General features: G+C 42.7%; 2 protein-coding genes across 3 annotated transcripts; both read left to right on the forward strand.

Moving 5' to 3' along the window:
- The first annotated feature begins 11,635 nt into the window (after positions 1–11,635).
- On the forward strand, positions 11,636–21,300 carry slc30a5 (solute carrier family 30 member 5). Of its 2 annotated transcripts, XM_061262756.1 has the most exons (16): positions 11,636–12,263; positions 12,836–12,958; positions 13,079–13,145; positions 13,681–13,766; positions 14,054–14,141; positions 14,368–14,455; positions 14,813–14,889; positions 15,191–15,361; positions 15,801–16,089; positions 16,440–16,648; positions 17,183–17,340; positions 17,441–17,570; positions 18,194–18,467; positions 19,100–19,326; positions 19,710–19,838; positions 20,683–21,300. In XM_061262756.1, the coding sequence occupies exons 1-16, from the start codon at positions 12,193–12,195 to the stop codon at positions 20,851–20,853; spliced, it is 2,358 nt and encodes a 785-aa protein (XP_061118740.1). In that variant the 5' UTR covers positions 11,636–12,192; the 3' UTR covers positions 20,854–21,300. The 2 variants fall into 2 exon arrangements, with proteins under 2 accessions (XP_061118740.1, XP_061118739.1); XM_061262755.1 differs by having other exon boundaries at positions 19,710–21,300.
- Positions 21,301–22,685: 1,385 nt separating this feature from the next.
- Positions 22,686–25,482, forward strand: ccnb1 (cyclin B1). Its single transcript, XM_061262757.1, has 9 exons — positions 22,686–22,803; positions 23,202–23,333; positions 23,425–23,547; positions 23,762–23,944; positions 24,282–24,440; positions 24,528–24,764; positions 24,871–25,011; positions 25,083–25,193; positions 25,294–25,482. Exons 1-9 carry the CDS (start codon positions 22,783–22,785, stop codon positions 25,393–25,395), a joined length of 1,209 nt encoding a protein of 402 aa, XP_061118741.1. The 5' UTR covers positions 22,686–22,782; the 3' UTR covers positions 25,396–25,482.

Below are 25,482 nucleotides of genomic sequence, written 5' to 3' on the forward strand. Positions count from 1 at the left end.
ATCTCACTATCTGATTCATTTATATAATCTGTGATACCACTGCCAGAGCCAGCACACCAGCTCACCATCACCATCTTCCTCCACCTCAGCCATGGTGCCCAGATTCAATCAGATAAATGCGCCAGACTCTTCCCCGACAGAATGCCATTCTGTACTCCATCAGTACTTTATGTAGTCATCTCTCCAGCACACAAATGACTCAAATACACCCACTAGCCCACATGGGCCAGTATTAACATGATCTTAAAGATTGTGTGGGCTTTTTTTCCGCATATACATCTCCGTAACATTTGTCATACTTTCATCAAACACAAAGATCACCAGCTAAGCCTGTTGCACTGTTGTACTGTTGCATGGAATTTTTTTGTGTGTATTTAAAATCACACCCAAAATGTGCAGGAAATAAAACAGCTGCAGGCTATGAGGTATGTGGTTAAAAGAGAACTATTACTCCAGTCCACTGCACAGTGTGAAGGTCAGTCTCATGGGGTTTCCTGCTTCTGTTCTACATGCAATGCAGTTTGAAGAAGGATGTGAAGTACTGGTGCCTCTGAAGATGATGGAAATACAACATACATGTTTTTATGACTAGTTTTTTTCACCACTTTTCCCAGGATGAGGGTGGCTATCTCTGCTGTGCTGCAGAGCCAGGTTGCATCAAATAGATATTTACATTGACATTAAGAAAAGAAGACAAAGAAACATCAAGTGAAATAGTCTAATTTTCCAAAGGAGCTTGAAGCTTGTACATGGGAGATCTCCTCTCTCTCTTTCTCTCTCTCACACTATTACTCTCTGCACACAACGGGCACCAGAGCCAGGCCTATTGGCCCAATGCAATCAGCACACCTATGAAAAATGAGGCTTTCAAAAGATCTTGCCCTGTGGTGCAGTAAATTTGAAAGTACTCTTAATAATAATACAAATTGCCATTGACTTTAATGTGCCTCAGAGCCATCCTGTAATTTCATTAGTCCTCCCACCCGCCTACAACCCCCCTGCCTGCTTCTTCGCCCCCCTGACTCCCAGTGCCACTGCAGACATAATGGAGCACGGTGATGTCATTGCTTCTCTCTCCATTGAAACCTGACTCAGATGCCTGAAATAGAAACCAGTTTTACTGCCTTCTTATCGGATTAAACTTCTCGGGGGCGTTTTCTTCCGCTGTCTCCCAAATCAATAGGTGGCTATTGGTGTTAAAAATGCTGAGGAGCGCTTTGTATGCTCCATAAGAAGGGGCGCGTGCAGACAGATCATATGGCCAGCCACTAATCCATACTTACACCCGAGCAGGACTTACTCAGTGAGGGAAAAAAGGCCCAAAATGTGAAGGTCTGAATTAATCAGTTTCTGGGTGCCTAGCCTGAAGTGTGAATATTAGTCTGAGCATGATCAGTAATTCAGCGTGAGAACATTTAGAATCCACTGGCACATCCCCCCATCATACTGCATCCTCCACAGACTCTGAAATTGTTTTAACTTTAGTCTTGTTACATTGGTTACATTCTTGAGCCTGAAATGGGACACACTTGTTAATGTCTTCTTACATACATACATTCAATTATAACTGTATATTGCTTTTTACAGCAGATCGTCCCAAAGGCGCTTTACATAGGAACAGAAGGGAAGAAAAAATGTGAAATACCAGCCCCCAAATAGCATATGAGGTAAATGGCTCCCTAGTGGGAGAGAAACCCTCAAACAGCGGCGAGAAAAAAACTCCCCTATGGGAAGAAATCTCGAGAGAGAATAGGAGGATGCCCATGAGATGGTAACAAGAAACAAAGAATGACGTTAGGCACTGGAAATTTTATCAGGACAGGGTAAAATGTTCTCATGCAGAGAAATAGCAGCCTGACCTGCCAACCATGTCCAAAATGCTAGTACCACACAAACCTCCCCGGTGACTAAGGTTGTAACTAACCCCACTGGCACCATGGATGCATGCCACCAGTTACGTGTGGATTTTTAGAACCTAGAACCACTAGCCTGACCTGCCAACTGCCTCTGAAAATACCAGTACCACATGAACCTCCACATGACTAATCTCTAAGTGATTTGGGACCTTATACAGTCACACACAAACACACACATACAGTCAGTACATACATACCAACAACCTCGATTTATACCAATAGGATAAGACAGCGAGGAAGTTCAAATGGATTGCAAGGCACCAGAAGATCAATACCATAATAGAAAGCAGGTGATAGAAGGTCCTGCTTATATTTCCATTCCAGACTGATTACAACAGTGATATGAATTAATCCAGGTGAAATGAAATGGCTCTAAGGGCAATTTAATTGCGCACAGACCCCCATGGTACAGCATGATGTACAGCAAAATATTTAATTCCTCTACTTATATGAATAATTCATGGCGTGTGTCACTTGCCATGACAGTAAGAGCCGTTATCTACACATTTGCAATTAAAGGTAAATCTGAAAGCAATAGCATACTATATGCTGGAACATGACCGTAGGACTTGACCGATTGCGGAAACAGTGCTACAACCTTTCCATTATGTGAAGCAATGAAATGTTGCGAACAGTGAGTGAAATTTGAGTTACTGTGAACTTGTCAGGATCTGAGAAAAACCATGTCCTATGAAAACACTCTTATCCAGCAGCTTGTACAAAATAGATCAGCAAATACCAGCCAAAATTGCATTACAATTTAAAAAGAAAAAATATAACTTAAAGGGACAGTATGCAATACACTGGAGACAAGTACAATACGCACAGTGAACTCCATAACTAATATGATCATTCCAAACAGTACCCTATGTAAAAATAGGGCGGGTGATTTGTAGAAAAGTGCTGACTCAGAGTTAGAGTTAGAGTCAGGCCAGCGATGACCGGGCAGATGTGCAGGATGAAAAGGGAGATGAGGCACAGTTCACAGGGGGAGACCGAAGGTATTGCGTGACTCTACAGGCCTGACTGCGGGACCACAGATCAGAAAGAGTAGAGGAAATACAGATGAGGGCAGGGACAAAACAGATGTCCAGAATTTGAGGCACGCTTAAGGGTTTCCAGCGACATGGTTTGTGGAGCCAGTGCAGTCGAGTGCACTGCCGCATACCAAAGTTCTGAAATGGATGAAGACGGCATTCTTCTCTGCCAGTGGACACACAGACACTGAAAAAGAATACATATGACTCTGAGCAGCAGAAGTCATTTGTTCCCACTTCAGGCAGAATACAGTATGTGCAGACCAACAAAATACAATAAATAAGGCAGCCATAAAACACAACACATCGCAAATCACTGAGGATAGGTCCTAGGGCCAATCTTATTGCTATGATGAACTCCCACATGAAATCTGAATTAGCTAGTTGTGTTGACTCCTCAGTGGATTCAAAGCCATAAATCCTAATGTATAATGGTTCAAGGGCATGTCAGAGGTTACTAAATGCCACTGAAATAGACTCAAAATGATTAGATATATTAAGAAGCATACTGCATATAAGGATTAAAATGTAAATTCTAATTCCAATGCATTCTTTAGACACCAGCATACAGCTAAAAAGACAACTTTACAGTACATACTGTATGACTGGGAATCTACAGTCCAGTTTTTACATGTTGAATTACTACCAAAAGAGAACTTGCACTAGTTCATACTGAGACTAAGTTATTTGTTTTATCCTCCTCACAACTTTATTTTTCTAAGTGATTCGAAGTGACCACCCAGTTTTCTCTTTCAAACGTCTTCCAATAAGGAAGTCCTCTGTGACTGATACAGTAAAACTACTGCTGTAAATGTTATCATAATGGCCAGTGGGGTGGGGAATAGCAGGGAACCAAGGTATCAAAGTGCCTTGATAATATCATATCAATAAGATATTAACCAACACCTGTGCTTTATCATTCTTTAAATTATTTGTTAGTTAATAGAATCAATGTCTCTTAGGAAAATAAGCTCAAAGGTACTGTACTTTCAAAGCAATTGAGTGTTACAAAGCTCAGTGCTTTGTGTTTTGTGAGCCAAGATTGAGAGGTACAAATCAGCTCAATGCTGCCATCTGCTGATCCTGAGCTTTTTTTATGCACACAAAATATAAAAAGGGAGAGAAAAAATATTACTGAAAACTGCCAATAACACATTCAATTTACAATAACTTTTTTGTTTGTCACATTTTTTTATACATTGGCACATTAGCAACACTATCACAAAACCTTTTCATTCTTTCATATCTTACTGCTTTTTCTCAAATATCACATTCTTTCACAAATTACCACCTAGTTATTTGTAAAACCTGAAGCTTGGCTCTGTTCATTCATAATTCAGGTACCTACATTCCTGGAACTGTTTTTCTACTGTACTGGTGGCTTAAAGCAAAAGAGCAGAGAATACCGAGCATTGCACATCATATGATGATCAATAATAATAAATAAAAACCGCATGGAGAATGAGTGGAAGATGCATAAATAATGCAGGAGTGAGTGCTTCAGCATTGCTCCGTGAACAATTCTGCCTATATTCATATAATGTAGGTGCATTGAGATCAGATTCTCCCATTGGTTTAGCAATCTGACTATAATTTCAGCAGTGCAGACAATGGACAGAGCCATTTTTGTGTGGATACTACCAGTTATCTCTGAGAAATGGCCAGGTATGCAACATGAAAACTGTACACCACTGGACCACACAGTTGAGTCAAACTGGACTGGTGACAGCAGTGATGGATGGCCTGTATCTTAAAACCATTGCCTGTTCAAATTCAAGTTTAAATCATTTAGAGAGAGAATACAAGAGAGCTGTGCAGCAACAGATAACCACTAGTATAATCACTAGTTTATCACGTATCACTTTAAAACAATGAATGAAATGAAATACATCTGCAAATATCTGCACCTTTTTAAATGCATTTCTCACCATTTGCCACAAAAGCAAGGGTAGAATATCATGGTGGAAGTACCCATGAAAGATGATCATAAAATCAAGAAAACGGAGCCGCTATCTCTGTCACGATGCAGCACTGGAATGCCTTGAGTAGAGTGCACTATATCTAGCCTAGTGCAGGGTATGGATTTATGGCCTGCTCTCGGGGAGAGGAAGGGAAATTCCATTACATTTAATGGAGATCATAGACATTTACTGGGAGGAAAAAGCAGCAACATCACCTTTCTGTAAAACATCATCAAACCTATCTTGACAACTGCCAGTTTGGATATATAGCTGTGAGCCAGCAATGGCCAACAACACACATCTGAATTTTAGCTTCTTCTTACATTTTATTGTGGATGCGACACCTCAAAGCAAACTGTAATAACATTAGCATTTCTGCAGCATGTGGAGCATTTTCACAAACACACACTCAAACACGCACACACACACACTAAATGGTAGAATATAGCAATAATACAACATCAAACACGTCATTTAGACACTTTAACTGTCCCTCCAGTTTAAAATGGGTTTCAAGTCCTGTTTATAGATTATCATGAGGCGCGGCCCTTCCTTCAGCGTTATTACGATATTCCATCATTGTAATGTCACAATGAAGAAATTGAGCTGATAAGATTTCACTTTGTTACCTTATTGAAGGATTAAACTGTCTTTACGGGATTCCAATATTTCACACCTTAACAGATTTTAATAAACTGGGTGTGTGACAAATTAAACCATTACAACCCTTAATGGGACCATGTTAATGATGTTTCAGTTGATTCTATTGCAGGAGTGTTCGCAATAAGTACTTTATGTCAAGAGAAAGCCTACCCCGCAGTGATCCCATGTAATAAATGAGGATCCCACATGAAGCAATGTGTTAGAGATTAAGTAGTTTATCAGACTCATGCTGAAGTGCCTGGGGGGTCTATGAGAATGATTTAGATTACACAAACCATTAATGCTGTTGCCCCTTATAGGTCCGAGAAAATGCAGCAAACTGTAGCCCTACTCACAACTTGTGCATCACAGAACTGGTTGACAACCAGCTTCTTTGTCAACAATGGGATTACAATGACACGTGTGGATTAGCTTGCTTGAGCATATTGCTGATTGGAATACAAATAAAGGCATCAGAATCGTTGCTAGTCAGTCAGTGGTAGAAATGGTGAACGAGCCATTGCAACAGAAGGTAACTTCTTCAATTACATTTTTTTCTAAAAAGAAATGAACCGTTTTGTTCTGCAGTGCTTTTTTTAGAATAGAAATCCATGGGAAAATAAACCATTATGAGAGAGCTCTATAGAACAAAGGGTTCTTGGTGCACTGATGATCATATTATAACAGTACTCAACACAAATGAAACTCCTTCTCAGTGATAAGAGCAGAGTAGAGTACATCTACATTAAGGGTGATTGATAACCACAGAGGCTTAATGGCGGGGCACACTAGATTGACCCGGACTGTCGCAACAAATTATGAAGACTTATTTGAGGAACATTAGAGGGTGCCAGGGCCAGGGTACACCATTAGACACTTCCCCTACGTTGGATCATCCATTATCTAGAGGCCCTGTCACCATGAGAGATTGAGAGTCAAGAAGGGGTCTTTGTCACAAAACAAAGGAACAAGGAGTTGGAAAATGGCTCAGACACAAGGACTCGTGAAGGTGATGCTGACCTTGCTGTTGAACTCGTATATTCTCAAATTCTTTGAGAGAAGAGGTACACAACTGCAATATGCCATATTTAAATAAATCTAGTCCAGTGTTCCACATACTTTCCTGTTGTTTACTTGCAACCGTGTTATTGTCGGTCATACTAATCCTCTTGTTTCTGTTCTGTATCACTTTATGATGTGTTATCGCTGTCTGCAACACCTGGTCATTCGTATTACGTGTATGCAAAGAGAGATTAATTTATCATTAATAATAGAATAACATAATGCAGTTATAGTAATGATTTAATAACTAGATTTTTTATCACTCCTACCTTACTGCACCTTGCATTGTGACAGTTTAATTGTGAAGGGGTCGATGCAGTTTTTTATGATTTATTGATTAACTGACTGCCTGATTGATAGGCTGGTTGATGTGCAGGCAGTGGTGCTCACTACGGTATCATAAAAATTATAGAGTACCAAGATCCAGAGAAATTAGTCTCTTTTATTGTCTTTTTTCTGTCAAGAGGAGCTAAATGGGATGTAAATGGGATGTAGGGGTGTCCCCTGAATAAAGTGTACCCTTACTGGAGCGTAACCTACTTTGGTCCATTATGATAGGTTGTCTGACTATGATTGCGATCCATGACATTATATTGGGTGTAATATCATGATGAGGTGTCAATTCCTCTTCAATGATTAATTGGTTGATTCTCATGTTCTTACGTTTGCGCTCAACTCTCGCCATGGAAAAGAAAAAACTCCTCTGCCACTCAGTGCATCACCGGTGCCAATCTTTCTGGGGTTGAGCTCCTTCCAAATAAAGATGAAACTGGTCTTATCTATACGCATTACACAGCCTAACCAAGACGGCCATGGGACCACAAAATGCAAAACAGCAATCAGGACAATAATAAAAATAATCATGTGTGTGGATTCTCGACTGCGGGAGAGACGGGCCAAGAAATGGGTGCCACATAGACTAGCCCATCTCATGGCAGTCTTCACCCCACACTCCAGTGACCAAGCCCTTGTCACTCCTTCAGCACCGGAACCGATGCACTTCAACTGTAGCCATTTGTCTACACAAGAGACAGAGACGTTTGGACTGTGCATCCTCTGCCTCCTGCTCCATGTTGTATGCCGAGATTTCCTGGACAGGAGCCCAGCAATAAGTACAGGTTCAACTCCGGGGTCCTTCCTTGGTCAGCCGGGTCAGCCCACTTCCCATCTGACGACGGCTCTCCGAACCCTGCACTCACTGGCGCTCCCCTAGCAGAAGTCGACTACGTCACCGCCTCTGTGGAGATTCTGGTTTCTGGGAATCACCGCCACCACATTCCCTGGTGTTGGGCAGACCCTAGCTTCTACGAGAAACCGCAGATTTACTGGGTCCAAGGGACGATTATTGGCTGGAGTCCTAGCTGTCACGTTTCCTGCCTCCACTCTACTTCCGGTCATTTTACTCCTGCTCTGCCCGCCAAGGAGGAGGCCTCTGACCTGTCCAACATGCCATCCCTGTAACACAACCTCCATCAAGTATTCAACAAGTCCTGAGCCTATACCCCATCACTCCTACTATTGTGTTATCGACCTGTTCCCAGGCACCATGCCCACCAGAGGCCTCTGGCCTCATTCGTCCCTCGTCTTCCCATACCAGAGCCTGTATCGACTGTCCCTGCAGCCCTGTATCGACTATTGAGGTTGTAATGACATCACAGTTAAGAACTGCTACCCGATTCCATTTCCCCGATTCACACCATGCCAGACCTCGAAAGACAGTTCACTCTAGCCTACAATTCAGAGGTCGCTCTGAACGGTGTCCCTTCTATCTCGTTGGTTCTAGTGGAAAATGATAAAGCAAGATGCCACATGTGTCCGAGGAAAATCCAGTAGCCAGCGTCTGCAAGGCTTGTTTCAGCGCCTTTCCATTCCTCGCCGCCCTTGGTCCCATGTGGCATTGGACTTCGTCACCGGGGTACCTGTCTCTAAGAGCAATTACCGTTGGCCTAACTATTGTTGACCAATTTCGAAGTTCGAAGCATTCGCCACGAAGAAACAGCGGATCTCCTTTTCCTGCCAGTCTTCCGGCTTTCATCTCCGGACCAATGGCAGAACTATAACGATGAACCAGGAGGTAGAGAAAACCCTGCGCTGCTTGGTGAAAAAGTCCCCCATGTCTTGGGTCAACTCGCTCCCCTGGGTCCAATATGCCTATAACTCTCTGCCTATTTTCTCTATGGGGCTGTCCCCATTCGTCTGCTGCCTGGGTTAACAGTGGTCCCACTTTCCAGAGGAAGAGAAAGAGGTTGAGCTCCCGCCGCACAGCTCCTAGTTCAGTGCAAACACCAGCATGGAGAACAGTGCATGCCACATTGTTGCGGCATGTCAAAGAAATGAAAAGGTTTGCGGACCGTTGCCAACACCCCACTCCCCGGTACACTGTGTGGAAAAACGTCTGGTTGTCATCTCGGGACACAAAACTCGCCCCCAGATTCATTGGTCCAGTCACTATCACCAGTGTCATCACCCCCTCTGCCATCAGACTTAATTTCCCACCTCCCAGTACAGCACTACAGTGAGCATGGAGGAACCTGCTCAGGCAAACATTGAACAGGGGCAAGTGCCTACTCATCCAAGAGGAAGAGGAAGAGGATGGAAGAGATGGAAGAGCACACAGGCAAATGGTTGTGTCACAATCATTCCATTGAGAAAGCGCTCAATTGTGAAGTAATTCTTCATGCCATTTCTGCATATTTGAAGTTCATAAAGAAAACATGAACTGTGAACTGTGTAGGTGATTTCTAACTGATTTCCCTCCATTGTTTTGTTTTCTGTGTACTGTATTGCACTGCGTCACAGCATCAATAAAATGATTCTCAACAAGTAATATTGTTATTAACGCTCTTCCAGGCTTCATTGTCATAATGACAATATTCATTCATTCATTATCCTAACCCGCTTATCCTGAACAAGGTCGCAGGGGGGCTGGAGCCTATCCCAACATATATTGGGCGAAAGGCAGGAATACACCCTGGACAGGTCGCCAGTCCATCGCAGGGCACACACACCATTCACTCACACACACACCAACGGGCAATTTAGACTCTCCATTCAGCCTAACATGCATGTCTTTGGTCTGGGAGGAAACCGTAGTACCCAGAGGAAACCCACACAAACACGGGGAGAACATGCACACAGAGAGGCCCCGGCCGACGGGGATTCGAACCCAGGACCTCCTTGCTGTGAGGCGGCAGTGCTACCCACTGCACCATCCATGCCGCTATAATGACAATATGTCTAACAATTTTGACTATTTTCAAACTCAGCACAGAGAGGCCCCGGGTATTATTATTATTATTATTATTATTATTATTATTATTATTATTATTATTATTATTAAAACCTGCAGACCTCAATTTAACATACAGTACTGTAAAAGTCTTAATGCTTGGAAATCACAAAATTGCAATTTTCTACTGACAAATGAAAAAATGAAAAATAAACATTGCCATTGGTGTCTTCCATACCTGATGGACCATAATTTAGCAACCGTTAGCGAACATGCCAACTCACAAATTAACTCAAAAACGTTATCGATTGCTGGTTGCATAGAAACGTAGCCTACCTACCTTGATGACTGGAAAGCATTTTGGGGTTTCCGAAAGCAATAATGCGTTCCCTGCAGCACTTTTCCTTTCAGGTTCACAGTAACCATAACAACGTTTATAGAAGAAAAATAAACAACTAACTAAGGTGTTAGCGACATTCCTCCTCCTCCATCCAAGTTGGATGATTATATTTGAAAATATAGGCTACGAGTGAAATTCCCTCGGTACTGGCAGTACCACAAATTACGGTTTTCGAAACGTTTTCGACAAAGAAATTTAAACGAAAACGTTTCCTAACGTCCACCCCGTGGACATCCACCCCGTCATAGTGTGGATTTTACAGTTTTATGGAGATTTACAGTTTTATGGAGTTTCTGTTTTCGTGTTAATGTGTAGGAGGCATTCGATAATTAAGCAATGCCAATACGTCGTTCTAATATCTAGCAAGATAGCAGGTTAACTATCTATTTAACTATACGTTAGGAGGAGGCCTCACCTGTCCATTGACGGCTTCTTGACCTGGTGGAGCATGACACGATCGGACAGGAATCAATGGACCACATCGTACTGAGATAGGCTACTTACCACTTGTTTCACCTTCCAGAATTAAGATTAAGGCCACAAATGACTTCTTATATAGGCTAGTATGTGTTTCCTATATCGTCATAAAGGTACTTATTATGTGTCGTGACATCACAAGACAGCATATTCCGTCAGCGGGTACAACTGACAATCTTCTTGAATGACTTCCAACGGAGGCGTTTGCTGGGTGACTGCCTTTAGTTTGTAAATAAAATGCTAGCAATGTGTTGCACTGTAGGTTGCCAATTATTCACTGCATTTTAGGTGGCACTTAAAACTAACGGATTAGCTTGTAACAGAATGACACCATACCTCTTATGTCCTTATAATCCTTATAATACAGGTATGAAACAGGTTGGAAAAGCACTTTATTTTATAGGATTATTATTAATTTACACCTTTGAATAAAATGCTAATTGGTGGAATCCAAATTTGCTATGTTCACTGCATAGGGTTCAGATAAAATAATGTCAATGTTGATGAATGTTTCCAACATTCAATGTGTAGCAAAGGTGTCCCAGTTTCCGATTCAAACATGGGGAATCCAAATAAATGCATGGAATCGTGGGACCAAACAATCCCTACTGCAGGGCCACCACAACCGCTATGTAGTTCTCTATTTCCAGAGTTTTAGGAAGGAACATTTTATTTATTTATTTAGTATTAAATACTTTAACGATTCATTACTCAACAAGAAAGTGATAAAGACCGAAATTATGCACTTTAATATTTCATTTTTGCACGTATTGAACATTATACCTTCCAGGCGTCACTAAAGGAAGGAAAGTACCATGGGCGATTTAGTGAAACTGTAAGGCACTGTACTGATAGATTTAGACCCACAGAGGGAGCTACTCAGATTATACAGATACAGGATATAGGGACCATTCTGGTATACCACAGAATACTTGGTAGTGAATTTAATGGCAGGGATAGGTGCATGTTTAATCGCTCTTTTAGAAATACGCCAGTGATATCATAAAAACCAGGGTTTTTCTGTGCATCATGATTCATAAAGACAAAGTGTTGCTGTCGGTAAATCGATACATTGCTAGACCTAATTAAAAATCAGAGAACGTGACGTGGCCATATTTGCCGGTGTGCAGTACAGACTGAACTGTCCCGACTCGAGCTAGCTACCAAGTGCTAGCTAATATCCGGAAGCAAATATGTATAGCTAGGTAGCATTGATTAGGGTACGACAAAATTTCGTGAACTTTATGTGTGCGATCTCTGACTAAATTATCTGATTGGTCGTCGGGTAAATTAAACTGATGTATTACGTATTTTGCCGTGTACTGACCTGCTGGTGTTTGTAAACACGTAAGCTAACATTAGCAGGCTGCTAGCTTGCTTTCCAGTCAACCAGGTAGCTAGCTAGCTTGTAGCTAATATGGATTAAGTAAAAATTGTTCCTTGGTTGCTGGATGCGAATTTGTCAGGTATGGATGAAAAATACAGCAGCAATGTAATTTCCAGTGGGAAGTTGGGACCAGTTGAAGTTCCGAATGCCAGGTAAATAACTCTGGGTTTACTTTAGCTATTGTTAGCTATCTGTTTAGCAATGTTTAACAACCCGACAATGCATTTGCTATTGCTAGCATAGTCTGTTGAATATAACTCGGATATTCTGACACGCATATCCAAGTTAAAGAGGAATATGACACTGTCGACAAAACGTAGCTAACTAGTTATTGTGAATCCATATGGTGTTCACATTTTCAATCTTTTTTAAGGTAGGCTATATTACATTGGGTAACAACAAATATTGAATGCCACTAATATTTGTTGTTGATTTAGGAACATGTTTTATTCGATAAAAGAATACGTTGCTCTATTATAGAGCTATTATTCTCCCATCTTGCATTGTTGCATTTGGGTTCTTTTTGTTGTGTTTCTGTTGTGTGGATCTATTATTCCCCTTGCCCCTACTGCCTTTGTAATTTTATTGTTTAAGTGGTTTTGAATTTAAATTATCTTATACAGGACTCCCCCCCCATGGGAAGCACAGTACGTTTACGTGGAGACTGTGTAGTTTCTCTACATTGATGAATAAAGTATATTGTTTATGTATTTTTCGCCTTTAGGCTCACCAGGTACATAGTATTATTGTGTGTCACCAAGCTCTTGAAGGCTCTAGGAATCTTCGAGTCCTATGACCTACTCAAAGTGGTTCACATCGTTCAGTTCATCTTCATACTTAAATTGGGGTAAGTGTTTTTCTTTTTAAGCAAATACTGCATGTGCGCCATGCTTAATTTTATGAGTGAATAGCCTACATTATTTATATATTTGACCTAAAGATAAATCGTTTTCTTTTCTCTCCATAGGTGTTCATTGTTCTTGGTTTTCTTCCAAAAGCCATTCTCCTCTGGAAAAGTTATTACAAAGCGTCAGGTATCTTTCTTATTATTTAGGCATTTTATGTATTGGTCCACTGTTGCATCAGTGCAGTGATCAGACTTTGACTTACCAGTTAGTCTAAAAACAATGTGTAGTAAGGTGATATTCCTGCTTTAAATGGGTAGGTTTGCATTGCAGTTTAATCTGTCAGTCAGTTTTGACATTGCATTACATTATTGGCATTTGGCAGACACTCTTATCCAGAGCGACGAACAGTTGATTAGACTAAGCAGGAGACAGTCCGCCCCTGGAGCGATGCAGGGTTAAGGGCCTTGCTCAAGGGCCCAACAGCTGTGCGGATCTTATTGTGGCTACACTGGGATTCGAACCCCAAACCTTGCCTGTCCCAGTCATTTACCTTAACCACTACCCCACTAACCACTAACTTTGTATAGCGCTTTTCACCGCAGACTGTCTCAAAGACACTTTATATCATATCAGAAGGGAAGAAAATGGGAATGAATTAATGTAATGTAACGGGATGCTGTGAAGTGAGAATGCACTGTTCTGTTCTCTCGCCTTGTTTCAGTGGGTCCGGATCCTCAAGCATGCCGTAATCAGCTGTGTAATATCACTCCTGGGATTCTTCGGTCTCACGCTCTGTGGGCCTTTACGGTAAAGCAGTTTTCAGAAAATGTTTCAACCTCTTCTACAGGGCCTTGGTGGCCTATTTGACCAGTTGTGACATTTTCCCATTTTTTGTTGTAAATGTAACAGTTTTTTGGGGTTTCTTTGGTAAATGGTATGCAAATGTAAGCCAGATATTTGTATTGCTTTCCAAAGTAATTCATAAAATATATTTCTTACTCATTAGAAAATTAATAAATTGCTATGTCGCAGTTATACTGTTTGACAGCTCTCATTACCTTGTGAACATAAGCGCTGTGATGTGGTCTGTACAGGACGCTGCTGCTGTTTGAACACAGTGACTTGGTGGTCATCTCCTTCCTCAGTGTTCTTTTCACAAGCTCTGGAGGTGGGCCCTCCAAGGTACAGAACGGCCTGTGTGCAAAAATACATTTGACAGGTTTTTATTTTCATACAAATCTAGGAAACAAATAATCTTTACACATAAACACCATTTATTTGTTGCTGAAAATGCTTTAAATTGGTGAACATAATAATCAATGTTGGCCCATATTGCAGACAGATGGACAGAATTTTGCTGTTGGTTATTTTGCCTGGTTATTTTAATGTTCTCATGTTTCTGTTTTAGACGAGAGGAGCTGCTTTCTTCATTATTGCTGTGATCTGTCTTCTGCTCTTCGATAATGATGACCTCATGGCAAAGATGGCAGAGCACCGTATCTTTTTCAGTCTAAGCTGCACAGCTGTCGGGAAAAATATGGCTCACTTTTTTTGTCATTTCATGTCTTTGGGGGGTTTGTTTGCTATAATATTGGATCTATTGGAATAGAGCATGCCGTTCTAAACTGGTTGTTTACGTTACTATAACAGGTCTAAACAGTGTCCCATCCTAGGAATTAAATTGAATTGTACCAAACAAAGTGAATGAAGAATTAGGGGTTCACATATTTGACTGCTGCTAATAGTAGTATTAGTACATAGTATACCATTAGACATTTTCTTGGATCATTTAGTGGTGGAGTAATCTGTTTGCATCATATTGAGTGTAGTAGACTTAACACTCCTGACTGCAGCTGAAGGACACCATGACAGTGCCCTCACTCACGCCCTCTACACAGCCATCGCGTTTTTGGGCGTGGCTGACCACAAGGTAAGCCAGTCACATAGCAAGTCTCCACATGCTGGTGTTTTGGCCACTGTTGCCGTACTGGTGGGAATCAGCGGCAGGTCTTCACTTTGCCCCATAATCTTCTTCCTTACAAAACATTGTTTATGAGCCACATAAGCTGGTGGAGATGAGCACCTCATGAGTGTCCTCCAATGTGAGGAACATGCTATCAGTGTGTCATTGAGTCAGTTATAGAGAACTGTAGCCCTACTCATTACGCATGAAGTCTGCAATCGCTAGTATTCACTTGTCACTTCCCTTCCTTTTTCTTTCTGTCCCTCAGGGTGGGGTTGTCTTGCTGGTGGCCTCTCTCTGTTTAAAAGTGGGCTTCAACACAGTGTCCAGGAAGCTGTCTGTGGAGATTGGGGGAGCCAAGCGCCTCTATGCCCTGTCTAACCTGGCCTCCACTGTGGTCCTGCTGCCCTGGGTCATCGTTCTTTCTGCCACCACAGAGGTAGGATACAGGGCATGCTCCTCACAAAACCAGAAACGTGTTGGCTACTCCATAGCCAATAAAAATATCTATTTCCCATAATCCAGTAGGTCGGCTGAAGCAGTATGTCTTCAGAGTCTAGACAAATAATGTGGAGAGGATATACCTTTGTGTTGACCATTGGCAGTTTTAAAAAGTATACACACGTACAGCAACAAATGCATCCAAATAAAGATATGGTTCTTAGTATTGATTCCACATTGTATACAGGCAGAAGGGTTGTACAGTTCCACAGCGCCTGCTTATATGAAGTGGAACATGTTTCCTTGTCTTTCATCTTGAGTGCTGCTGAACAGTGTCAGAAGATAGGATGTGTCTTAAAATGACAAAAGTGTTCTGTGCACGTTTTTGTGATTCCTTCCTAAAACACCTGGGCTGATTTGGCGTTCCATGTTCGCAGAGCAAGGTGGAGTCCTGGTCATCTCTGGTCATGCCGTTTGGCATGATCGTGTTCTCTGTGATGATTCTGGACTTCTACGTGGAGTCCATCTGCGTCACCAAGATGGAGGCGCCCAGGTGCGCCAGCTATGGCTCGCTCTTCCTGTTCCTCAGCGGACTGCTGCTGGCCAACTTCTGGACCCACCCGCTGACCGACCAGCTCCGCGCCGTCAGCAGCCCCGCCCAGCACGACAGCACCGAGCACGTGCTCTCCGGAGGGGTGGTGGTCAGCGCCATCTTCTTCATCCTGTGTGAGTCAGACGAACGCCAACCTTTATTTTACTGTGAAATCACGTAGGGATTAAAAGCATACGGAGAGGAGTGTAAGTAGGCCAGAAGCACTAACGGCAGTTTAGGATGAAGTAACTACAAATATAGAGTTGCTTGAAAACACAAGTACATAGTTGGGGTGGGACATTTTATGATTTTTTCTCTAAAGGATTGCAAGCTGTTTTGTCCTTTTACTTGTGTATTTACAGTTTTCTTTTTTTTTCTTTTTTTACTGCTGGCAAGTTTTTGTTTACTCTAGTAAACTGCCCTGCCCATAGTACATACCATACTGAATTAGCATGAATTTGGTCCTGTTTTTCTTGTTTTGCAGCTGACAGTATTTTGTCCTCCCCGTCTAAGAAGGGCCAGAAGGGGACTCTGGTGGGGTACTCTCCTGAAGGGACACCGCTCTATAACTTCATGGGAGACGCTCTGCAGCACACCTCCCACTCCCTGCCCCGCTTCATTAAAGACTCCCTCAAACAGATTCTGGAGGAGCATGACTCACGCCACATCTTCTACTTTCTCTGCCTCAACCTGGTCAGAATGCTACAGCTTTATCTCATGAATATATTAGCATTTCGGCTTCACAATGCAAAACACAGCGCTTTTAAAATGGGCAACGATACAAAACCTACTTTGAAAAAACGTAACGTCCAGTAAAAGACAGATAGCCGGTGTGCTGTTTGCTGTAGTTTTTAAGCATACTGTACTGTGGTACGATTTATACCTTACAGCTCCATTCAGGGCCAGGATCCACTATGAAAGCAGAAAGTGATTTTAAAGTGGCACAGCCTTTTAGATGTGCGTTCATCAATCAGGCCTTTATTTTACACCAGTCACATATACAAAATGAAGAAAACAATGTTCTTTGACATGCTGCAGTTTTCTTTATTTTGTATATGTGACTACTGAGAAGAGTTGATTGAAATGTGTGGATCTGAAATTTGTTCTTTAAAGTTTGTCATAGAAGTGCAGAAATAAGAGATGAAATTGCACTTTGGTTTTCTTTTTCCCCTTTGTTGTTCTCGAAAGCATAAATTGTGTCTAATTGTTGCTGTTTGGAATCTGCAGGCGTTCACATTTGTGGAACTGTTCTATGGGGTTTGGACCAACAGCCTGGGTCTGATCTCGGACGGATTCCACATGCTTTTCGACTGCTCAGCCCTGGTCCTGGGGCTGTTCGCCGCCCTGATGACTCGCTGGAAAGCCACGCGGATCTACTCTTACGGGTAGCTCCATTTTTAATGCCACCGGGGGCATCGCGTTTGGTTGTGTGGAGTGACGAGTTCCTGCTGATGTGAATCTTTGTGTCTGTTTTTGTATGCTTAGATATGGCCGTGTTGAGATTCTCTCTGGATTCATCAATGGCCTCTTCCTCATGGTCATAGCTTTCTTTGTCTTCATGGAGTCCGTCACTCGACTTGTAGATCCACCCAACATTAATACAGACATGCTAACTGTAAGTATATAGCTCATGTTATAGCCTGTTAATGGGATCTACCAGAACAGGCTGCATGCCGGTATGTATGTATGTATGTATGTGGAATTTATTGGTGGTGGTCATTTCAGTGCATAATGCATCAGTGGCTATGTACAATTTGACTTAGCTAACGGATGTCATTTATGGTTGTTAAATCGTCCCCAAACCTGTATCGTCCTTTACACATCTTCATTGCCCACTACTAACCATTTCCTATCTGTTATTCTGGATTTTCTTTTTTCATATTCCATTACGATTATGAAGACTTGTAGTGATGCGTTGTAGTGTAATGGCTTTCCAATGCCATGTCTGAAAGCAGTTCTGTCCAGCTGACAAGAGTTCTCAGTTTGCGTGCAGTCGTTTATTCACAGTCATAACAGAGACCAATACTATTCATGTATTGAATGAACCTACCTTGGAATCACAGTGCTGTTTTTCTAGCCAAAAAAACCCCAAATTGCCAACTTGGTATGGATCGACGATGGACATAATCAATCGTCAGTTTACGATAGGATGGATTATTTTTTCATCCCTTTTCACGTGTGACCAGTCTCATATATCCTTGCATCTTTTAAACGTTGTGGCCCATCTGTCCCCCACAGCCCGTCTCAGTCGGGGGCCTCATCGTCAACCTGGTGGGCATCTGCGCCTTCAGCCACGCCCACTCGCACGGCGCGTCCAAGGGGAGCTGCTCGTCACATGACCACGGCCACTCCCACCACGGACATAGTGACCACGGCCACGGGGGACACGGGCACGGGGGACACGGGCACAGCCACGGCGGACATGGCCACGCCCACGGCGGGCACGGCCACGCCCACAGTCACGGGCACTCCCACGGCTCGACGGGGGGTGGCATGAACGCTAACATGAGAGGTGCGGAGATCTTAGTTTTGAGCGACACGCAAGGGTCCGGAGTCCAGTATGTTTTGATGTCCTGGTGAAATGTCCTCAAGACGAGATGTCTACTTATGACCAAGTAATCATCCCCCTGCTTCTGTTTGGCTGAACTGTCTCTTGCAGTCTGTAGCAACTGATTCTTCAGGTTGGCACTGCAAATTAATGCCCAGTTTTCAATTGACCTATCTGGGCATATTTATGGACTCGGTAGATTACCCAGAGCAAAACAAAGTGCATGTATACATTGCAATAGTGTAAATAATACACTGAAGGATAATTAATAATCCTCACTTTTTGCATAGCCAATTATCTTCAACGTATCCAACGTATTACAACAGGAATGGATTGCATGCTAATGTTATGTGTGAATAGAAGTGCCAGAGAAGAGGTTGAAAGTTGAGACAGCATGGATGTAGGTGCTGTCTTAAGTCTGTTTTGGGAAATGCTCAACGTCTCTGCTGTCATGAGCTTTACCCTGGGAAGAGATGGATGACATGTGGGTCTGCAGGCCCTGGCTGGACCAGCTTCCCGACCTGATTTGAAAGTGTCCCAAAGCTCATGTGGCTATGGGTCCCATCACTGATCCTTTCCCTTCTGCGTCCTCCCAGGTGTCTTCCTGCACGTCCTGGCCGACACCCTGGGCAGTGTGGGGGTCATCATATCCACCATCCTCATCAGGCAGTTTGGGTGGCTGATTGCAGACCCCATCTGCTCCCTGTTCATCGCTGTGCTGATATTCCTCAGCGTCATCCCTCTGCTGAAGGACGCCTGCGAGGTCCTCCTCCTGCGGATTCCCCCCGAGCACGAGAAGGACCTCAACACTGCGCTGGAGAAGGTGGGCCGGTTCACCCTCTCCGTTCACACTGACCTCGATCACTGCTTAACATACTTTCCTGGGCCAAAATGGCAGTGGATTTGTTCAGTTTAAACTGTTTAGTGAGGGCGATACGCTGATGTTAAGACAGTGGTCCCAACTCCTGGTCCTGGAGAGCTGCGACATTTTTGTTTCCGCCTTAATATCAGCAACCGATTCAGACCCAAGAAACCAGGTGAGGTGAGTTCATTGGTCAATTAAAGCAGTTAATTACAGTTAAGTGCTGAGTATCAACAAAAGCCAGCACACACTGCAGCTCTCCAGGAGCAGGAGTGAGGACCACTGCGTTAAATAGAGCAGCCCTGTACCACTCTCTGATATTGTTGTGTGCATGTGTCCCTCAGATCCAGAAAATTGAGGGTGTGCTGTCTTACCGTGACCCCCATTTCTGGAGGCACTCTGCTAGTGTCATAGCAGGAACCATTCACCTGCAGCTGATGTCTGATGTTGTGGAGCAGAGAATCATACAGCAGGCAAGCTCTCTCATACACTCACCCAGCACTTTATTAGGAATATTTGTACTTTATTACTCCTACTTATTCATACGATTATCTTATCAGCCAATTGTGTGGCAGCAGTGCAATGCATACATTCATGTAGATATGGGTCAGGAGCTTCAGTTAATGTTCACATCAACCATCAGAATGGGGGGGGGAAATGTGATCTAAGTGACTTTGACCGTGGAATGATTGTTGGTGGCAGAGAGGTGGTTTGAGTATCTCAGAAACTGCTGATCTCCTGGGATTTTCACACACACTAGTCTCTAGAGTTTGCAAAGAATGGTGCAAAAAACCGAAATAAATCCAGTGAGCAGCTGTTTTGCAGACAGAAACGCCTTGTTAATGAGAGGTTTGAGCATAAGGGCCAGACTGATTAAAGCTGACAGGAAGGTGACAGTAACACAGCCACGTATTACAACAGTGGTATGCGGAAGAGCATCACTGAACACATAATGCATCAAAACCTTTAAGTGGATAGGCTACTGCAGCAGAAGACCAATAAGTGCTCAATAACACTATGTTCTGCCCATTTGTAATGTATGGAACCCTGTTTTGCGAGACGCATTTTCAACAAGGGACAATACATTTATATCTCAGAGTTGTTTTTTTTTATCTCAATCCTGGCAGGTCTTGTAACAGAAACATTGTAAGAAGAGGGACTGGGACAGGCAAATTGTTCTGTTCACTAATTAACTGTGACATTTTTATTTTCAGTAGCAGTGTTTAGATGAATTAGGGTCAAATTTTTTATGAAAATTGGCACAAGCTAAGTGTTATTGAAAGCTTTTCTGATCACTTCGGATTTCCCCCCTCTTAGGTGACCGCAGTGCTTAAAGATGCAGGAGTGAACAATCTCTCTGTCCAGGTTGAAAAGGAAGCCTACTTTCAGCACATGTCTGGCCTCAGTACTGGATTCCATGAAGTTCTCGCTATGACCAAGCAGATGGAATCCATGAAGTACCTGAAAGACGGGACTTGTATCATGTGAATGGTTTCTGTGGGAACAAATGAACCGTAATGCATAGGAATAAATGAAAAAAATACATAAATATTGGGATCTTATATTCCCATTTTAAAATATTTTTGCATATTGATGTATAAATATACTTGCATATTTTGTAATTTGAATGAACCTTCTGGGTGCTGTTTCGCTCTAAACAGGAGTGAAGGAAGTTATTTAAATGGAAATATTACATTGTTATTGGAGAGGTTTTGCTTGATATGGGCCAACCCTACTTATGTGAACAGGCATTAAATGTTCATACATCATGTGCGGTGTTTTCATATTCAGTCATTGCACTACTTGGATAATTTCACACCAACGTGTTTTTACCCCAATTGATTTAGGCTCTATTGGGTTACCTGCTGATATTTCTGATTACCAAATGAATATCCCTTTGTTACATTCTGCATTAATAAAGACTGAGTGAATGTACATTGATTACAGCACTTGTGAGTTCAGTAGGGCAAGCAAGAAGATGCTGTCTGGTCAATGCTAAACCCATCCTCTTAATTTTACTCAGTACTGATGTGGCACACAAAATTTAGTAGACTTTGTATTTGGCAGGATTATCCACTGTAAAATGACAGGCCAGTGCTATTGTGGGGTATACTTTGCCTCATCCCTGAATATATTTCCTTGGAAAGAAGTGTGGAGTTCTGACACTAATTGCACCCTATTATATTAGTCCCGAAATATTGTTTCAAAATCACTTATGATCACCCTGAACTAGCACAACTGGCTATGATGCAGCAGTGAAGATGTTTCCGTCCAAAATACGCCCTATAGTGAAGCCTAGAAGGCAGCAGATTCAGCTCCGCCAATCACAGATCATGTGTACATACTTCTTCACAGGCAGGTTTTGATTAGCCTATTTTTTATTTTCTTTTAATGTATCAGTTACTGAGCTAGCTAGTTTAATAATCTGAAGATACTAAATTTTGTAGTTCTAAAAGCTGCTGCCTTGCAGGCTTCACTGAGGAAGTAAAGTACCTTCGGCCCAAAATACCGGAAATGCATCCTGACCCGCCCCATTCGTCGCAAAAAGAATGGAAAAGATACGCCCAACCAGAAAACTAACGCGCCAGTAAACTATAGTCGATTATGAAGTCGGTATGAAGTAGTGAGTAGTTGCTTATTATGGTTGTTTAACACATTCAAATAATGCGTTTCTAGTTTCACTGAACACCCAATCTCGCCGTACGAGACAAGAAATATGACGGCTTTGGAGCCGCAATGTTAACATTAACATTGGTTCATATAAGGTGTTGCAAATTGTGTAAAAAATATTTTCCGACCACGCAGGTAAAATAGTAAAGCATATTATCCCATTATGTAACGAACAGTGCAACTTCATGACGAATAAGGAATTACTTCCAGCTTTTGTTGTGTGTATGTGTGCAGTCCTATGTGTACAAACCCCCGCTTTCTACAATAAATACCAAGAGTGACAACATTTACGCTATAGGGGGTTTTATGGATATATTTTGCCCCTGTACTTCTGAAATGATTCCGACATCCCTGCTTTATTGTCGTGCAAATTTTCAAATACGTATTGCCAATGCAACTGAAAATGAAACAGACATAATTATCTCGCCACATTTTATATTCCAGAACAGAGAATAACAATCATGCTTCCAAATTATTAAATTGATACAATGTTGCGCGTGTGAATGTTACGACACTGTTCGAAAGTTTCCTTGGAAAATAACCGTCACGTGACCAACGTTGCCCTAGAAACGCATTCTAAGACAATGCACGTCATCCAATGAGATCCGGGCTCACTTAAATCCCAGCGAATGAGATTTGACTGAGTGTGGATTTAAACTGAAGCATAGCGAGTTTGTGAGTATCTTGCTCTTGTGTTGCAGAGGAATTATACAGCAGTCTTTCTTGTGAGCAGCGGTACGGTTTGAAATGGCTAATCGTTTGACCAGGGTGAGTGTGGGTTTCCCTAATATTTATTGTTTTCTTGTTTTCATGCATGTATTGTTTAAGTATAGTTTACTTTGCGATGATATGGTCCGATTGTGGGGGTATTTTATTGAGGCTTTATTGTCCAGCTTTTTTTGAAGGTGTAGGCCGCCGGTTCGGCTATTCAAGTTAGTTTTGGTGCCCTTCATTTTGAGTGACTCATTTTGCCCGTTTTGGGCATATTTTAAACCCCTTATGGATTTCTCCCTTTAAACTATCCGTATAATCTGGATAATCGCAGTACCACTGGTAACATTACATTAGTTGCTTGTTACTGCCCTCCTGTAAAAGTAATGTTTAAGGTTGTAGCGATTGTGCTTTCAAGAGCCAACGAGAGCGCTTACCAATCGAATGCTCTCCAGAATTCTCAGATTGCAGCTGAGAACCGAACTGCGCTGGCTGGTAAAGCCATGGTGTCCAAGCCTACGCTGAGGCCAAGGGCCGTGTTGGGGGAGATCGGAAACAAAACCGCAGCTCCTAGACTACTTAAAAAGGTGAGTGACTTTTAAAAACAAGGTTGCTGGATCAATTTAATCCCTCGATGCAAATGTGTCCTTACGTCGTGCGTTTTTTTTGGCGGTCCAGGAAACCAAGCCCGAGATAACGAAAGTCGTTCAGCGGAAGCCAATTAAGGTGGAGAAGGCTCCTGAGGTGCAGCTGCCCAAACGAAATGCGATCAAGAAACTTGAAGAGAAAGTAACGCTACCGGTAAGCTTGCTTTGAATGTGCCTTCAAAGTCCTGCCTTGAACCTCAAACTGTATCCATAGCCACATGTGACCTAGCTAAACCCTAGTTTCTGGCGTTTGTGTATTTGGTCAACAGCTACCAGAACTGTTCTTGCATGCCCCCCCCCGGAAATGCAGTTGCGAATAAACTTCATGTGGTGTCATTTCTTCTTGCTTGTTCATTGTCCTTGCACAGGCGATCCCTGAGCCTGCATCTCCTACGCCCATGGAGACCTCTGGCTGTGCTCCAGAAGATCTTTGCCAGGCTTTCTCTGACGTGCTCCTCAACATCAAGGATGTGGACGCAGATGACTATGACAATCCCATGCTCTGTAGTGAATACATCAAGGATATCTACAAATACCTCCGTCAACTTGAGGTCAGTTTCGACGTGTTGCTGTTCCCCTTGCATGAGCTGAAGGTTGTCTAGTGTGACCTACAGTATTTGGTCTAGATTTTGATGCCTTCAAGTCTTGTGGTGGTCAACTGCCTCCAGTTTAATGTGGGGGTAGTTCTTTAACCATCAAGCCTTTAGGCTTTGTGCCCTTGCCCATAGTTTTATTGCATGTGTTCCTAGGAAGGATACTACTGCTAATGTACTGTTTCTCTTCGTATTTTGATTGTGCCATAAACTGACTGCTATAGTAACTTCCTGACTGGTCTAAAGTGCATGCTGGTGCTATTAGAATTGCCAATTGTGCTGTTCTCCTTTCCAGGTTGACCAGGCAGTCAGACCCAGGTACTTGGATGGACGGGAAGTGACTGGGACTATGCGTGCCATCCTTATTGACTGGTTGGTCCAGGTGCAAGTCAAGTTCCGCTTGCTGCAGGAGACTATGTATATGACTGTTGGCATCATTGACCGCTTCCTTCAGGTCAGTTGACACCTGTTGGCTAAAGCTTTCCCTTTGAATTTTGTCCTGGGCTAGTCTAACTGGTCTCCTCTACCCACCCTACCTTAGGATAACCCTGTGCCAAAAAAGCAGCTCCAGCTTGTTGGTGTAACTGCCATGTTCATCGCCTCCAAATATGAAGAAATGTACCCACCAGAGATCGCAGACTTTGCCTTTGTCACTGACCGGGCATACACCACTGCCCAAATCCGGGAAATGGAGATGAAGATCCTGCGGGTACTGAATTTTAGCTTTGGTCGACCTCTCCCCCTACAGTTCCTGCGCAGAGCTTCAAAGGTTGGAGAGGTAAGTTGTAAAGGGGTTTAAAAATGGAAAACGCAAAATGGAATGCAACTTTACTTCTATGGGAAATGGCTGCATTGGTGACCATCTGAATATTGCATTTGTCCAGGTCACTGCAGAACATCACACCCTGGCAAAGTACTTGATGGAGCTCACAATGGTCGACTATGATATGATCCACTTTCCTCCCTCCCTGGTGGCTTCTGCTGCGTTTGCCCTCTCTCTGAAGGTTTTCGACTATGGCGAATGGGTAAGTCTTGCTGCATGTACACCCTCTCTGTTGTGCTGAGGGCCCTGTCTTAAATCTCTTTTTGCCCACAGACCCCTACTCTACAGCACTACATGGATTACACTGAGGCCTGCCTGGTCCCAGCGATGCAGCACATTGCCAAGAATGTTGTGAAGGTCAATGACGGACTCACAAAGCACATGGTGAGCCCTGGGACACAGTTGCTCTGTCTGCATGACCGTTTCAAAAGCTTGCTGATTCAGCCTTTGCTGCATGGAATTGACGTGTGTGTGTTCTTTCCAGGCGGTCAAGAATAAGTATGGTAGCCAGAAGCAGATGAGGATCAGCAGTCTTGCTCAGCTGAAGTCTTCAGTTATCAAGGACCTGGCAAAACAATTGTCTTGAGCCATTTATTGGGCACTGTGTGCTCTTTGTATAAACTGTAATTTTGTGTGCTTGTTTCTTTTAAATAAAGATTTTTACTCCCTTTTA

This window comes from Conger conger, chromosome 12 (genome assembly GCF_963514075.1).
Source record: "Conger conger chromosome 12, fConCon1.1, whole genome shotgun sequence".
NCBI classification, from domain to species: Eukaryota; Metazoa; Chordata; class Actinopteri; order Anguilliformes; family Congridae; genus Conger; species Conger conger.